Genomic DNA, 17,013 nt, shown 5'->3' on the forward strand with positions numbered 1-17,013 from the left:
ACTTATCGAGAGTGTGCCTAAATTTTGCTATGTATTCATAGAGTGATAGGGTGGGAAAGGAGGGAGGAAGCTCTACAGGTAATTTTTTGTCAACCCTGCTGCCCAGAAGCAGAAATTATGATGATGATAAAAATTATTAATAATTTCACCATTCAGCATTCACCCTGGCAAATGGCATTTTGGTAACCTTCCTTACTGAGTTTTATACATGCTTAGTAAATAACCTATGTGGCCTTTAACATTGGCATTATAATACTCAGTTCTGCGCTTTTTATTTAGCATTAAATTGTGAAAATGTTCACATATCATTAAACATTCTTTGAAAAAATATTCATGTTTTTATGATATTCAGTCATGGGTGTTTGTTTCACCATATGGAATGTAATTTAATCATTCCCCTATATTTGGACATACAGGTTACTTCTGATTTTTTTATTTTTTGTTTTTATTGAAGTGATAGACATTCTTATTTACAGTCTGTATCTCCAATCATTTCATTAGACACAATTTTGTACTGAGAGTAAGAGCTTGGAGAACATGAACTCTTTCATAATTGAAATATATATAGCTAAAGTGCCTTTCAAAAATGGAGAAAGTTGTGCTTCCAAACATTATTGCCAATGAGTATTTATCTTGCATTTTTGACGACACTGAGTATTGCTTTTATTCTTGAACATTGTTGCCTGTCAAATTAGGCTACATTTCTTTAACTAGAAAGGTTGTTTTTCCAAATGCTTATGGCCCATTTGCATTTTTGCAAATTGTTGGTTCCTGTGCCTTGCCTGTTTTTATGTTGAGATAGTAATGTTTCTCTGTTGCTTTGTATGAGCTTATTCTAAATTAAGGCCGTTAACACTTTTCATGAAATATAGGATACAAGCTTGTTTTAACCTTTTCATTTCATGTTTTAACAGTGTTAAATTTTTCTGAGGATTAAGTACAGAAATTGTTTCCCTTTATGATTTTTTCATTGTTTTTATGCTTAGAAAGGCCTTGCCCATCTCAAGATTTTAAGTTAACTGTCACTTAGATTTTAAAAATACTAACTGCCCTTTGAGTGTAATGTTTTTTAGAACTGTTATTCTTGAATCAATATGTAATTTATTTGGGCATATGATATTGGGGATAGTTCGATTTAAGATCTGCCCAAATAGCTAGTTATCTCGATGCTGTGTCAACGGGGACATTGTCAGTTTCTCTGAGAGAAATCTTTGTGCCCCGCCCTTCTGTGGGAGTGCCACTTATTGTATCCACAGTGCCACAGCATGGAGAATGTCTTAAGTGCACAAGATAAGTCTGAAGCAGACTGTTGCTTTGCACCATTGAGTCAAAAATAAGCCTACTAAATTATAAGTGACAGAATCTGAAAAGCAGAATTGTGGGAATCATATACTGTGCCTCTAAAAAATACTTTGTCAATGACTTTGTCTTACAGTTCCCAGGGAGACAGGTGATTTTTTGTTTTTTGATTCCCATCATTTATGCTTCTTCTGAACAATTTGTGGTGCATCTGCATCAAAGTTAAATCAGCTGCTATTTACCTTCTGCAAGTGCTTTATATAAGACATGGAAGAAAAAAATTCAGTGACCAGAGAGAGATAGAAATGTACAGGGCAGAATTATTTGTAGTCAGCTTTTTGGAAAGTATTGCTTTGTTGGAGGAAAAATAAGGCAGCTATCCTGCTGGTCTGGGATGCTTTGCAACACAAGTCATCTTTTGAATATCATAGGGTTGTCCTTGGTTTCCCATGGAGCAAATGAATAAAATCAGATGGTAAATTGGTGTGAATTATTCATCATGTGGTAATACAAGGCTGTAATTCCTACCTCTGACAATTGCGGCCTGTGTCAGTTCCATTGTTTGTGTTATTGTGCTTTATGCACCCTCCAGAATTATCTACCCCCTCCCCAATGTAAACCATTGGTTGGAACATTCTGCTTCTTAGAAGGCGGCAGTTTTGTCTTCCGCCTCTTTTAACATACTCTGTCTCTTAGGTCTGAATTCTGAATAGAAATCAGAACTTTTTCACTGCCTTATGAAGCATGTTAGTGGGGGACGCTTACCTTCCTTAATGAAACTTGAGACATGCAGTCTTCTTTGATTTGCATGTATGATTAATGTTACATTCATAACAATTTTTCTCTCTTATTTTCATTAACAGAAAAATAGCAAAATGACTGCAGCTCAGAAGGCTTTGGCTAAAGTTGACAAGAGTGGAATGAAAAGTATTGATACCTTTTTTGGTGTAAAAAATACAAAAAAAATTGGAAAGGTTTGAAACTTTGAAAATAAAATCTAGCAAAAATATTTGCTTTTTACATGTTTCAGTTTGTCCTTCCTGACCGTTAATGACTACCTTTGGTGGGGGGAAGGAAGTGGCCAATTTCATGTTCTCTTAAACATTTCTTTGCATTTGGTTTTTGTGTTCCTGAATGAAACATGAGAAAGTGTGTAACTTCATGGCTATGGCCTTTTGGAGTCTCATCTGACATAATGAAAAGTAATCACTTGAAGAGAATTAACATATAGCATCATGATTTTCTCAATAAACTGATGTGTAACAACGTTAGTGTATGACTGTTTTTTAATGCAACTTTGCATCCAGTAGGTATAGTAGTAATATTTTCAATATACTGAGAGAAACTGGATTACAAAACTGTGAGGTAAATTACTACTTTTAAAAAGGCTTTAGTTTTGGTAAAAATTTTTTTTTTTTTTTTTTGAGACGGAGTCTCGCTGTTGCCCAGGCTGGAGTGCAGTGGCGCGATATCGGCTCACTTTTTGGTAAATTTTTTTGATGGTGCTTTTCTGTTTTTATGAGTACATTTTCTTTGTAGAAAATAGAGAAAATAGTAAGAATTTCAATCTCACATTTCTTCATTACCCAGAGATAATATATTTTATAATAATTTTTAGGAAGGAATTACAGTAACTTTGTAACCTTTTTTTTTTTCAACTTTTATTTTAGACTCAGGGGGTACATATGCAGGTTTGTTACAGAGGGATACTGTGTGATGCTGAGGTTTGGGATATAATTGAACCTGTCACCCAGGTAGTGAGCGTAGTACCCAAGGGGTAATTTTTCAAGCCTTGCTGTCCCACTCTCCCTCCCCTTGAAGTCCCCAGTGTCTATTATTGCCATCTTTAAGTCCATTTGTACCCGATGTTTAGCTCTTACTTATAAGTGAGAACATGTGGTATTTGGTTTTCTGTTTTTTTTGCATTAATTCGCTCAGGATAATGGCCTCCAGCTGCATCCATTTTGCTGCAAAGGACATGATTTCATTCTCTTTTATAGCTGTGTAGTATTCCATGGTGTATATATGCCATGTTTTCTTTATCCATTCCACTGTTGATGGGCTCCTGGGTTGATCCCATATCTTTGCTATTGTAAGGAGTGCTGTGATGAACATACAGGTGCATGTATCTTTTTGGTAGAATAATTTATTTTCCTTTGAGTACATGCCAATAGTGGCCAGTAGTGGGATTTCTGGGTCGAATGGTAGTTCTGTTTTTAGTTCTTTGAGAACTCTCCAAACTGCTTTCCATTGTGGCTGAACTAATTTACATTCTCACCAAACGTGTTCCTTTTCTCTGCAGCCCTGCCAACATCTGTTATTTTTTTACTTTTAAATAATACCTGCTCTGACTGGTGGGAGATGGTATCTCATTGTGGTTTTCATTTGCTTTGCTCTGCTCTGATGATTAGTGATGATGGGCGTTTTTTAATATGTTTGTGATCACTTGTATGTCTTCTTTTGAGAAGTGTCTGTTTATGTCTTTTGCCTACTTTTTAATGGGGTTATTTGTATCTTACTGATTTGTGTAAGTTCCTTATAGATTCTGGATGTTAGTCTTTTGTCAGATGCATAGTTTCTCTCACTCTGTAGGTTGTCTGTTTACTCTGTTGATACTTTATTTTGCTGTGCAGAAGCTCTTTAGTTTAATAAGGCCCCCACTTGTCAATTTTTATTTTTGTTGGAATTGCTTTTGAGCACTTAGTCATAAATTGTTTGCCAAGGCTGATGTTGAGAAGGGTATTTCCTAGGTTTTCTTCTAGGATTTTTATAGCTTGAGGTCTTACAGTTAATTCTTTAATCCATCTTTAGTTAATTGTTGTATTTGGTGATGGGTAGAAGTCCAGTTTTATTCCTCTGCATATGGCTGGTCAGTTATCCCAGCATCATTTATTGAACAGGGAGTCCTTTCCCCATTGCTTATTTTTGTTGACTTTGTTGAAGATCAGATAGCTATAGGTGTGTGGCTTTATTTCTCGGTTCTCTATTCTCTTCCTTTGGCCTATGTGTCTGTTTTTGTATCAGTACTATATTGTCTTGATTACTGTGGCCTTGTAGTATAGTTTGCAGTTGGGTAATGTGATACCTCTGGCTTTGTTCTTTTTGCTTAGGATTGCTTTGGCTATCCAAGCTCTTTTTTGGTTCCATATGAATTTTAGAATAGTTATTTTCTAATTCTGTGAAAAATCACATTAGTTACCATTTTATAAACATTATTTTGTTACTATTTTCCCAGACTACTAACTGTTCTTCATAAATATGTTTTTTTAATGATAGTATAATTTTTGATTATTTGGATATTTGATTATTTAATAACCATTATCCTGTTTGGACATTTGGATTATTCACAAATGTTCACTCTTTGAAGAATCAGATTATAAGTAAATATTTGTCCACATATTTTATTGTTTCCTTATAATGGATTTTTGGATGTGGGCTTATTGGATTTTCAAATATATATTTATGGGAATCTATTTCATGGAAAGCTTATAAGCTTTTGCACTCTAGGCTTATTATAAGGGTCTTGCACTCTAACAAACAGTGGGTGTGAAAGCTCAATGCCACCTTGTTAGCATTGGTTGTTACCTTTGGAAATAAGTGTAAAAACATTTTATTGTGGTTTTAATTCATATTTCCCTGATTAGTAGTGATTTTGAACATTTTTTCATACTTACTAATCAATTGTCATCTTATAGAGAATTGTCTTTTATATTCTTTGCTAAATTATTAGAGTATCAATATTTTTCTTATTGACTAAAAGTATTCTATAACTTAAGGACATTAATTATGTCTACTGTGTTTGGTGTAAATTTCCTTTCTTGGTTTATACTTTGCCTTTAATTTTGCTTATGATTTTTGACATGCAGGTGTTTTTAGTTTTTATGTAGACATATATACGTAAACTTTCCTTTACACAGATATTGTAATTAGAAACATATTTCATTTTGCAGGAAATTTAACCAGACACTTTTATTTTCTTCTGATTTTTTAATAGTTATATTTTTGGTTCTTTTTTGGTTTTTTTTTAGATGGAGTTTCGCTCTTGTTGCCCAGGCTGGAGTACAATGGCTCAATCTCAGCTCATCACAACCTCCGCCTTCAGGGTTCAAGTGATTCTCCTGCCTCAGCCTCCCAAGTAGCTGGGATTACAGGCATGTGCCACCACACCCAGCTAATTTTGTATTTTTAGTAGAGATGGGGTTTCTCCATGTTGGTCAGGCTGGTCTTGAACTCCCAACCTCAGGTGATCCACCCACCTTGGCCTCCCAAAGTGCTGGGATTGCAGGCGTGAGCCACCACACCTGGCCTACTTTTGTTTTATATTTAATTACTTAAATCATCTAGAGAATGGATAATTATGTTTAAATATGCTGTGAGGTAAAGCTGTAATTTAATTATTTTCTCACCAGTTTAGTTTTTCATTTAATCTGTAGGATTATTTTGTCAAGTTCTAAGAGTAAGTTCCAATGGGATTTTTATTGAGATTTTGTTAGATGCATAACTTACTTTGGGAAAACAAACATCTTTACAAACTTAAATATTCTTATTTGGGAATATAGTATTTCTTTTTATTTACTCAAATCTTAAGAATACCTTTAACATTCGGTTCTTCATCTTCAATAGGTTCTACACATATCTTTGTAGGAGTATGTGTAGATATTTTCATTGCTATTAATGAAATCTGTCTTTTTCCAGCTAGGTCTACCAACTGGTCATTTTGTGGTAAAGTTGTATATTTTTATATATTTATCTTTTAAATAACCAGTTTACTAAACTATTAATGGAAAAATTTTCCATTTTATTTATTTTGGGTTTTAGTACATAATATAGTATGTAATTTAGTTTTTAAAAATTGCATGCAATTCTTTCTAATAGTTACACCTCTTTTATTATATATTTTACATTATATTACATGGGCTAGAATATCCAGAACAGTATTAAAGACTAATAATAGCTGTCTTTTGTCTAATTGGTGATTTTATTGATGTGCTTTACCATTAATTCTGACACTAGCTGTTGCTAATATGATAAAGAATATCCATCCTTTTATACTTAGATTCCTTAAGGTTTAAATTAATAATTGGTGTCCGTTGTTATCAGAAAGCTTTTTGGCATCTATTGAGGTGTCTATAAAGTTTTTACTACTATCAAACTGTACCCAAATGTCTAATAAACTCATCCTGGCAGTAGATAAAGGATCAATAGCATAATGGATACATCCTATCTTTCTTAACCTTTGTCAAATATAGTTTTCAATTAGACTTTCTATACTTTTATTAAGGAATTCTGCAGACATATTCATAAGCAATGCTGCTGTTAGGCTTTAGCGTTAGAATTAGGCTAGCTTTCCATTTTTTGCAATGTTCTGGAAGGATTCATTTTGCATTATGATATTCTATTGCTGGAAAATGTTTAAGAATCTTAGAGGTAAAACTATCTAGCACTGGAGCCTTTTTGTTGTTGTTACAGTTTTCTTTAATCTGCAAGAATTTCTCATCTATTCTTTATCTTACTTGACATTTTTGAGGAGTACAGGGTAAATATTTGCTGGAATATTTCTCATTCTAATGTTTCTTTTTGATTAAATTCAAGTCATACTCTTAGGGCACCTCCAGGAGTAATATGTCTTTCTCAGTACACCATGGCAGGAATCACAGTCTATCCCAATGTCAGTGTTGTTGACTTTGATCACTTGGTTAAGGTGCTGCCTACAAGTTTTTCATTGTGAATTATTGTTGATTATTTTTGTAATTAATAAGTAATTTGTGGGTAAGTATTCTGGGACTTTGTAAGTGTCCTATTTCTTATCAGATGTTTGCCCACTAGTTTTAGGATCTGACGATTTTCTAACTTTCATTTCTTCTATATTTATCAGTTGGCATTCTTCTGTAAGGAAGAACGTTCCCTTTTCCTTGCTTCTTCCCTCATTTATGAATTCTTAACAGTATGGACTTATAGATGTTTATTTTATCCAGTGGGCTATATTGCATTATTATTATTAATTTTAATACTCATGTTGTTTCAGAAGAGCTAGTGGGAGACCCTTCAAGCTGACTTGTGTATCTTTTGGTTATGTTTCTATCATTCTTTTAATACGTTCCTACTTCTGCGACTGGAGTTTCAGCCTCTTGTCCTGTGCAAGCCCTGAATCCACCTTTTTTTCAAAGAACCCTGGTTCCTTTCAGTGAAGAATGGTATTTAGAAACCAAGATCTAGGCAGTAGGTTTGCTCATTGCTATTGGTATGTCATTGCTTAGGAGCCAAGGCTAGGAAATGTGTGTGTGTGTACAACATGTACACACACATATATACACTAAATACTCATATCAACATTTCTAAATCTATCCATGTATCTATCAGTATTTATCTATGTATGTGGTTTTTTGAAGATTCCCTTTATCAGGCTCAGAAAGTTTCCTTCTATTCCTAGTTCACTAAGAGTTTTTATCATATATGGGTATTGAATATATAGGTATTTATCATATGTGGATGTTGTCAAATAATTTGTATCTACTGAGATGATCAAGTAGTTTTTAATAAAGGAATGTCTTTTAATATGTGAATTATAATGATTGATTTTTGAATGTTTAACTTTGCATTCTTGAGATAATCCCTACTTGGTTACAGTCTATTATACTTTTTATATGTAGTATGGGTTTTTTTTCCCTAATATTTTGTTAAGTACTTTTTTGTATCTCTGTTCATGAGGGATATTGGTCTGTGGTTTTCTTTACTTGTAATGATTTTGTCTGATTTTGATGTCAGAGTAAAACTGGGCTTATAAAATGAGTTGGGAAGTATTCTTTCATCACTTATTTTCTGAAAGAGTTTGTGTAAGGTTGGTGTTGTTGCTTCCTTCTTTATATGTTGGACACAATTCACCAGTGAAGCCATTTGGACATGGAATTTTCTTTGGGGGAAACCTTTAAATTACTAGTTCAATTTCTATAATAGATGAAGAGCCATTCTAATTATCTTTTTTTTTTTCTTGTGCCAGTTTTGGTAATTTATATCTTTCAAGAAATGTATCCATTTGATCTAGGTTGTCAAATTATTGGCATAAGTTGTTCATCACATTTTTATTATCCTTTTAATGTCTGTGGATCTGTAGTGATGTTCCCTTTTTCATACGTGATGTTGGTCATCTGTGTCTTTTTGCTTTCTCTATTAGTATAGCTAAAGGTTTATCAATTTCATTGATCCTTTCAAAGAATCATTGTCTTCTGGTTTGCATAATCTCTAATGAGACATCTGTAATATTTCTTATATTTCTTCTCCTTTACATAATGTGCCTTCTCCTCATGGCTTCTTTTAAGATTTTCTTCTTTATTACTAGTTTTCAGCAAGTTGACTATGATGTGTTGATGTGGTTTTCTTTTTGTTTATCTCATTTGAGAGTTTATTAAGCTCCTTGAACTTTTGAGTTTTTAATTTTCATCAAATATGGAAAATTTCTGACCAATATTTCTTTAAATACTTTTTTCCATTCTTTCCTCCCTTTTCTCCCTATCCCCTCAGCTTCTGGGCCTCCAATTTCATGTATGCTGGAACACTTGGTTTTGTCCTCCAGGTCCTATCACTGAGTTTCTGTTTGGTTGTTTGTTTGTTTTTTTATGTTTCATTTTTAGACAGTTTCTAGGTGTATCTTCAAGTTTACTTTGATTTATAGCATTTCATCTTCTGTTAACCTTAGTTATTTAATTTTTACTTTAAATATTGTAATTTTTTTTTTTTTTTTTTTTTTTGAGATGGAGTTTTGCTCTTGTTGCCCAGGCTGGAGTGCAATGGCATGATCTCAGCTCACTGCAACTTCCGCCTCCCGGGTTCAAGTGATTCTCCTGCCACAGCCTCCCGAGTAGCTGGGATTACAGTCATTACAGTCATGCGCCACCAAACCTGGCTAATTTTGTATTTTTAGTAGAGATGGGGTTTCTCCATGTTGGTCAGGCTGGTCTTGAACTCCGGACCTCAGGTGATCTGCCCACCTCGGCCTCCCAAAATGCTGGGATTACAGGCCTGAGCCACCATGTCCGGCCTTAAATATTGTAATTTTTAGTTCTAGATGTTTCATTTGGTTCTTCTTTATGTCTTCCCGTACCTCTTCTTATTATGCTTTCATTTTTCTTTAAATACTTCAGTATAGTTAAAATAGCTACTTAAATGTCCTCATTTGCTAGTTCTATTATCTTTATTATTTTCTATCTTCTAGGTCTATTTTTCTCCTCTCTCTTTTACTTTATTTTGAAATAATTTTATACTTTTCTAGAAAAGTCACAAAAATAGTAGAGTTTAGATATGACGTTCACCCAGCTTCCCTCAGTATTAGCATACATAACCACACTACAAGGATCAAAACCAGAAAAATTTACCTTATTGTACTTTCACTTATCTTTCCACTAATACTTTTTCAATTTCAGAATTCAGTCTGTGATGCTACATTGCATTTAGCTGCCACCTCTCTTCGTGTTTTCTAATTTGTAAGAGTCCCGGCCGGGTGTGTTGGCTCATGCCTGTAATCCCAGCACTTTGGGAGGCCAAGGCGTGCAGATCACCTGAGGTCAGGAGTTTGAGATCAGCCTGACCAACATGGAGAAACCCCATCTCTACTAAAAATACAAAAAATTATCCAGGCATTGTGGTGCATGCCTGTAATCCCAGCTACTCGGGAGGCTGAGGCAGGAGAATCACTTGAACCTGGGAGGCAGAGGTTGCAGTGAGCCAAGATCGCACCACTGCACTCCAGCCTGGGCAATAAGAGGAAACTCCATCTCAAAAAAAAAAAAAAGAGTCCCTCAATATTCCTTTGTCTTTCAATGACCTTGACACTTTTGAGAATACTAGCCAGTTATTTTATAAATGCCCCTCAATTTTTGAGATACTGTGAAACTATGTTAATATCCTATTTCTCTTACGATCATTTCACTACACTAACTAATAATACTGACAAACACTGTATAGCATTTATGTGCTTGGCATTGATCTAAGCACTTTACATATAATAACTCATTTAATCCCTACAAAAATTATAATCATACAGTGCCATACGAGCCAGAATAGTGACACCCATCCAAAGGGCAAAAGATGAGAGGAGGAGCTGCTTAAACACTTGCATTATTATCCCTGTTGAAAGTTAGCTTCTTAACAACAGGAACTCTGTACCATTCAGGCTTGTGTCTTGCACGGTGCCGAGCACACAGTATGCAATTGGTAGAGGATGAGTACGTGATAGTCAGACAGGTTGAATAATCTCAGCAATATTCTCACTAATTGAGACTTGATTGTTTTTTCCAGCAAAGTCGAGATCTTTATCTACCTTTAAAGTGCCTAAGCTGTTTTCTGGGTTTCTTTTGGGTACTTGAATATGCCAAGCTGTTTCCACACTGGTGCCTTTGTATGACTGGTTTGTCTCTATGTGCCTTTTTCTGAATCTTCACAGGACTGGCTCCATCTTGTTATTATCACTTAATCACTTTTCCAGAGACCCAGTCCTTGACCTTCCTGCCCTACCCCCACCCACATCCTACTCAGTACTCTCCATACCATTTTCCTGCCTTACTCTCTGCATAGGACCTTGCCTGACTGCTTCACATATAGTCATGCCCAGCACAGCAATGTTTTGGTTGATGACAGACTGCATATGCGATGGTGGTCCCATGAGATTATAACAGAGCTGAAAAATTCCTATCACCTAATGAGTTGTAGCCATCATAACGTAAGGTTGTAGCACATTGCATTACCTTTTATATGTTTAAATAAGTTTAGATATACAAGTACTTACTATTGTTTTACAGTTGCCTACAGTATTCAGTACACTAACATGCTATACAGGTTTGTAGCCCAGGAGCAATAGGCTGTACCATATAGCCTAGGTGTGTAGCAGACTACACCATAGGTCTGTATAAGTTGTATAAGTACACTCTGTGATGTTCACACAACGAAATTGCTTAACAACACTTTTCCCATAACGTATCCCATCATTAAGCAACACATGACTGTACATACACAGCACCTAACTTGGGGTTGCATACAGTAGACCTTCAACAGATGTTTGTTGCATGAGAGAATTAACCAACCAACCAATCCATCAATCCATCCTGGACACCCCAGACAGGTGTTCGGCAGTACAGTGTTGGAGTCTTTGACAGCCTTGTGGCTAAACCTTGAACTTCAAGAGTCATTCTGAGAATGAGTTTTCTGTGATGCATTAGTATTTGAAGTCCAAGGACTTATACATAAACTCACTCATAAACTTGTATGGGCCTTAAATTTGTGTGTTAATGTTACTGGTAATAAATGAAATAGATACAGTCTTTAATCTCTCTGGATAAAGGGCTGTGAATTTTCTTCTGTCAGTTGATTGAACTGCATTTACTGGAGTCATTTTACGTAGCATTTAGAGATTATTTATATTAAGCCCACAACCTAAATTATTGCAGTTTGAGAATATATGTGGTCTTTATAAACTCTTTGTATTCACGGAGGCTTGAATAGGAGCTCATGTTATGATTTAGCTACAAATTATTTGGGAATTTGGGAAACTGGCAATTTTGTTTTCTTGCCTATTTCACTTTGATGCCAAGTTGAAGATCTCACTGGCAATGTACAACATAACTGAGCTTAATAATAATTGAAAAGTGAAAAACAAAAGGTGTTACACATACCAAGTGCTTTTTTGGGGAATAATATTAGGAATAAATCCATGTGGGTTTATATTTATACATAAAATGTTCATATACACACATAACACACATAAACAAACATATATACACATAAGTACACACAAACATAAATGCATACCCACATATGGCACAGATACAGCCTTATATCCATATAGCCTGTCCTTTTTTAAGGAATTTCAGACTAGAGCCTTTTTAGACTCTTTTGTACTAAACATTAGGATACGCTAGCCTACTTGAATCCTTCGGCCCTTTACTTCTCTTACTTACATCATTTTTCTTTTTGATTAATGTGCCAAGTTTGGGAAAGCTTCACCACATTTCCACAAACTGCAAAACCACTTGGGTACATAGACAAGAGCCTCCATCTTTTTCATCAAGCCATATTTTTTTTTTCTGAAACTGATCACAGGTTACCAACATTCTTTTTTATGTCTAGTTTATCTTCAATTTAAATTTTCCTTGTACTCTCAGACCCTGTCATCTTTCAAGGTTTGTGCTTCTCAGTTCTGCACTGCCAAAGAGACTCTCCTCTGTAAGGCTTAAATTGGATGTCAGGAGGAATTGTCTTTTGTTTGTTCGAATCTATTTCATATTTTGCTGCTGTCCATTCCCAAAATCATATTTCTCTTATATGGGGCCTTAGCAAGACACAAAGCTCTAAGTGAGAACCTAAAGTATACCTGTTTACTTACTAAATGTACAGTGTTGTTTATATTGTATGCAAACTTCTGACAACAGTGAGCAGATATCTTAATCTTTAAAAATATAAAGTGAAAAAAGGACTTCACATCAACCATGTTTCAGTACTAAACAGACTAATTAATACAACATGGCAGGATTGTTCTTGGTTGTAGTCTCAGTTCCGCCTTAATTCTGTGAGCCATGGAGGAAGTCATTGGCATCGCTGGCCCCCCCAGTCACTTCTCAGCATGAAATTGGACTACATCATCGAGATTTTTTATGTCTTTCCCTCCAGCCGCTGGTGCTTGGGGAGCCGTGTCTCCTTTATACCTGGGAGGAAAGTGCTTTTAGAATTATCTTTCATGCAGTGCTTACCATGCACTAGGCACTCCCCTAAACTCTTTAGATGAACTAGCTCATGTGTTTTCCTGGAAGAAAGTTGGGAAGAAAATACAACAAAATGCTCATACTGGGTTTTGGGGTGCCCATGATATGTGTATATGTATATTTCTTTTCTTCATTTTTCAAAGATTATTTCACTTTGCCATAGAAAGAAATACAAAGAACACAATTGTTGGAAAGTAATAACAAAGACTGGCAAGTGCATTGTGATTTTTAAAGCAACTTTGACATGAATTTATGTGTTTAATCTTTCCAGGAGCCATATGGCACAAAGGGTATTATTTCTCTTGTTTTGCAGTTGAACAAGGGAAGGTCAGCTCATTTGCCCAACATCACACAGCTAATGAGTAACTGAGCCAGAACTTAAATTCGGGACCTCTCACATCCAGACTCCACCACATCAAATTCCCTTACCCCAGTGGCTCTAACTTTGACTCTGTTACATCCTAGAACATCACCTCTTCACCAGATATGAAAGAACCTTTTCACATAGTTTAGGAGTTGACTTTCTCTGTTCTTAAAGCTGATCTAACTTGACTAGCTGCCTTGTATTACATATTTTCTCCCAAACACTCCTTTCTCTAGGACAAATCCAAAATTTGGCAATCTTGGGAGTTAGCTATGTCATAGTCAGATCTCTTGGAAGACAAAGAGCTCCAGGTCTAGAGAAGCAAGTGGGATGGTGTTTTCCAAGTGTGCTTAGAAAATGTTTATGAGCTTTGTCCTCATCTGAATACTCAGAAGATGATTTGATTTTTACACCTTGGTATACACTTGGAGATTACACAGTCCTGAGGTTTATATATTCCTCAGGGCCATTAGACTGACCAAAAGGGTTCCTCCCTATGTTTCATAGTATTTTTACAGTTCTCACAGCAATCACTTAAATCAGTATTTAAATTGACCTTAGCTGGGCACAGTCACTCACTTCTGTAATCCCAGTAGTTTGGGAAGCTGAGGCCAGAAGTTTAAGTCCAGCCTGGACAGCATAGCAAGACTGTTTCTACAAAAAAATAAAATGAAATAAAAAATTAGCCAGGTGTGGTGGCACACACCTGTAATTCTAGCTACTTGGGAGGCTGAGGAGGGAGAATTGCTTGAGGCCAGGAATTCAAGGTTACAGTGGGCTATGATTATAACATTCCACTTCAGCTTGGGTGACAGAGCAAGACCCTGTCTCTTAAAAAAGTAAAATAAATTAATCTTTACAACAACCCTCCAAGGTAGACCAGAAAGAGGTGGTATCCTTATTTTATTGCTGGTCTGTGTGAGGTCATAACAGATGGTAGGTGGCCAAGCCCAGATGCCAAGCCTAGGCCTCGTTCCTTTTGTTTACCCAAGGTTCCTATTCATACCATTGTATGACCATTTAGACTTAAATAATCTGTTTTAATTGCAAATTTTATTTTAAGAAAGGAAAAAATCACATTTATTCTGCTGCATCTTCTTGCTTTATTCATAATAAATTCTGCAGGTCAATTTATCCTCAATGGTGGCAAGCCAGAATTTAAGTAAAACTTCTACTTAGCTGGTACATTACATTTGCATGTCAAATCTTTAATTCAGCTGTCAGTGTTTTAGCATTTACTGTACTTTCATTAATAAATGTTATTTTGATGGTCTCAGGCTAATCAAGACTATTTGAAATGGGGGATGGCACCAAATGAAATTTACAGAGAAATCAGAGCTTCTTCATGGACTTTAAAATAATTGTTACTTTACACGTGTTTGAATCAGAATACTTGGAAAATTAAAGTTAGACATGTTGTTAGTTCTTGCATAAACAAGCAAAAGAAGCTAAGGAATCAACTTAGATTTATTTGTTCCTTTAAGAGCATGTACTGAGCACCTGCTGTGTGCTAGACATGTTCTAGATAGAGGAAATGCGGATATCAACATGGCAGGCAAAAATACCTGCCCTCAAGAACTTCCATTCTAGAGCGAGTAGACAGATGACATCTCAGATAGTGCCAGGGCCTATGGAAAAAGCTGACCAGGCAGGGCAGTGAGTTCTGGGGAGTGGGTGGTCAGAGAAGGCCTTGCTTCCTTCTCATCCACATTCTGGCATAGAAATTTGATTTCCATGTACATGTTTTTTTTGTAACATATAGCTCCAAAATAAGTTATTTTTAACTTTGCACTCAATAAAAAATCAACTTGTAGTAATTAAACTTGTTCAGTACATTCTTCACAGGGACATTAGGTGCTACTACTTCTATCAGCAACAAGTATATGCTTATCTATTTTTTATACATTGGAGTCTACATAAGGCTTCCTGCTTTTTATAAAAGGAACTGCCTCTTTACAAAAAAAAAGAAAAATGGTTTAAGAATTACTCATTTCAGAACGTTATTTTCATGTATTTCTTGTATTTTATTTTTTTTCCTATAAGATGGTGCCCATCCCATAAGTTTGGGCCACCCCAACATTATATTTCACTCCTTTTGAACATTCAAAGAAAAACATACTTCTTGGTGTGCTCTCGAGGAGCCTGCTATGAATTCTAGAATGAGATCTCGGAGGCTGGCCATGATGGGAACCCCTTCCTGCGTCTGAGGTCATCTCTTAGAAGCGAAAATGCTCAGCTGCCCTCAGGACTAAACCCGCCAGCCCTGCGTTCTGTTCTAGGAGCTGCAGATGGTGCTTGGGATTTCAGGTGACTGTTTCTCCTCACCAGGACACAACACATGTTTTCCTTTCCTCTCTAGATGGCAGCACAAAGACAGAAAAGGGGCAAGTGACAGTGGTGGCTCCACGCAAGGCTTGGCGGATTTCCCTGCAACTTCAGACACTCCCAGAGGACTCGGACTTTTACTTCTGCACTTTTTGGAAAATCGCCAAGTGCCAAAAGGTGTATTTTAAAGCGCTGACTGTAAATGCTTTATTTCTTTGATTAGTACCACTAGTCTATGCGGGCAGTGGCATTCCTCCCTGGAGCACTCAGCTAGGCGGCTCCATCCGGGAACTTGAAAGCATCCCAGCGGTGCACCTGTTCAGTCTGAGGACCTCAAGCTTGGGTCAGGCCAGCATGTTTTTGGTATGGATGTGGTGACTTAAAGTGCTTGATTGTCTTGATTTCACCCTGAAAGCTTTGGCAAACCAAGTTTCAACCCTTACTTTAAAAATCTGACACTTCTTTACTTCATATCAATTTGGAAGCTTCTAATTCATAAATATACCTAAACGTTGGCATTTTCTCTCTCCAGGAGTTATTAAACATTTCTTCCTTTTTAAAAGATTTGTCCAGTATGTGTATTATTTTATTTTTCAGAGTAAAGACCTAGGAGATGAGGGAAGGTTGGAAGTAGATGCCAAAAAGCGATTTGGTGGGGAATCTGGTGCGTAGTGAATGTTTTAGCAGGCAGTGGGAGGTTTTGTGCAAAAATGTCTGTGGATTTGAGCTGGCTTGTCCACTTGACATGCAAGAGGAATGTGTGGGTGCTGCTCAGCTGATCTTCCCGCATTCACACAGGACCCCAATCTGCTTCAGGAAATAATTTTGTTTCCGAATCTCTGACTACAAAGATTAATAATTAGACCCTAGTTCTGGGAAGTAGTCTACCATTTTTCCACAACTCCCTACACATGTAGAAATTTTTATTAACCTCAAAGGACTTTAAAAATTCCTGCCCTTCTGTAGTGGAAAAGTGAATCTTCCCTCTGCAAAAACTAAAGCCACTAGATAATGATAATGTCCAAGTTTGTCGCTAGAAACCCTGCTCTCTTACCTGTGCCCCAAGTTTCTGTGCCAACACTTTAAATTCAAACACTTAACATTACAAGATTTCATTGGTTTGTTTTTTCTTTTCACAAGTAATTCGTGATACATTCTCACAAAAAGAGAAGGCAGAAGTGATCCCCACCCCCCACTGCCAGCACTACTCAGGCTCGCCTGGGTGACTGCATCCTTGACCCTGAATCAGGTCCATTTCTTAGTTATCCAGTTTCCCAC

General features: G+C 36.2%; 1 protein-coding gene across 4 annotated transcripts in view; it reads left to right on the forward strand.

Moving 5' to 3' along the window:
• The window catches only part of RNASEH2B (ribonuclease H2 subunit B), a 60,774-nt gene extending 44,477 nt beyond the window's left edge, over window positions 1-16,297 (forward strand). For 3 of the 4 annotated variants that reach the window (XM_055244130.2, XM_063619198.1, XM_055244131.2), the window contains exon 11: window positions 2,163-2,570. In XM_055244130.2, coding sequence (XP_055100105.2) covers window positions 2,163-2,279 — 117 coding nt within the window. In that variant the 3' untranslated portion in view covers window positions 2,280-2,570. Of the gene's footprint in view, window positions 1-2,162; window positions 2,571-15,769 lie in introns of those variants that run through there. The other variant, XM_063619201.1, reaches the window with a different exon arrangement.
• The last annotated feature ends 716 nt before the right edge of the window (window positions 16,298-17,013 follow it).

Source organism: Symphalangus syndactylus, chromosome 15, assembly GCF_028878055.3.
Source record: "Symphalangus syndactylus isolate Jambi chromosome 15, NHGRI_mSymSyn1-v2.1_pri, whole genome shotgun sequence".
Classification (NCBI taxonomy): domain Eukaryota; kingdom Metazoa; phylum Chordata; class Mammalia; order Primates; family Hylobatidae; genus Symphalangus; species Symphalangus syndactylus.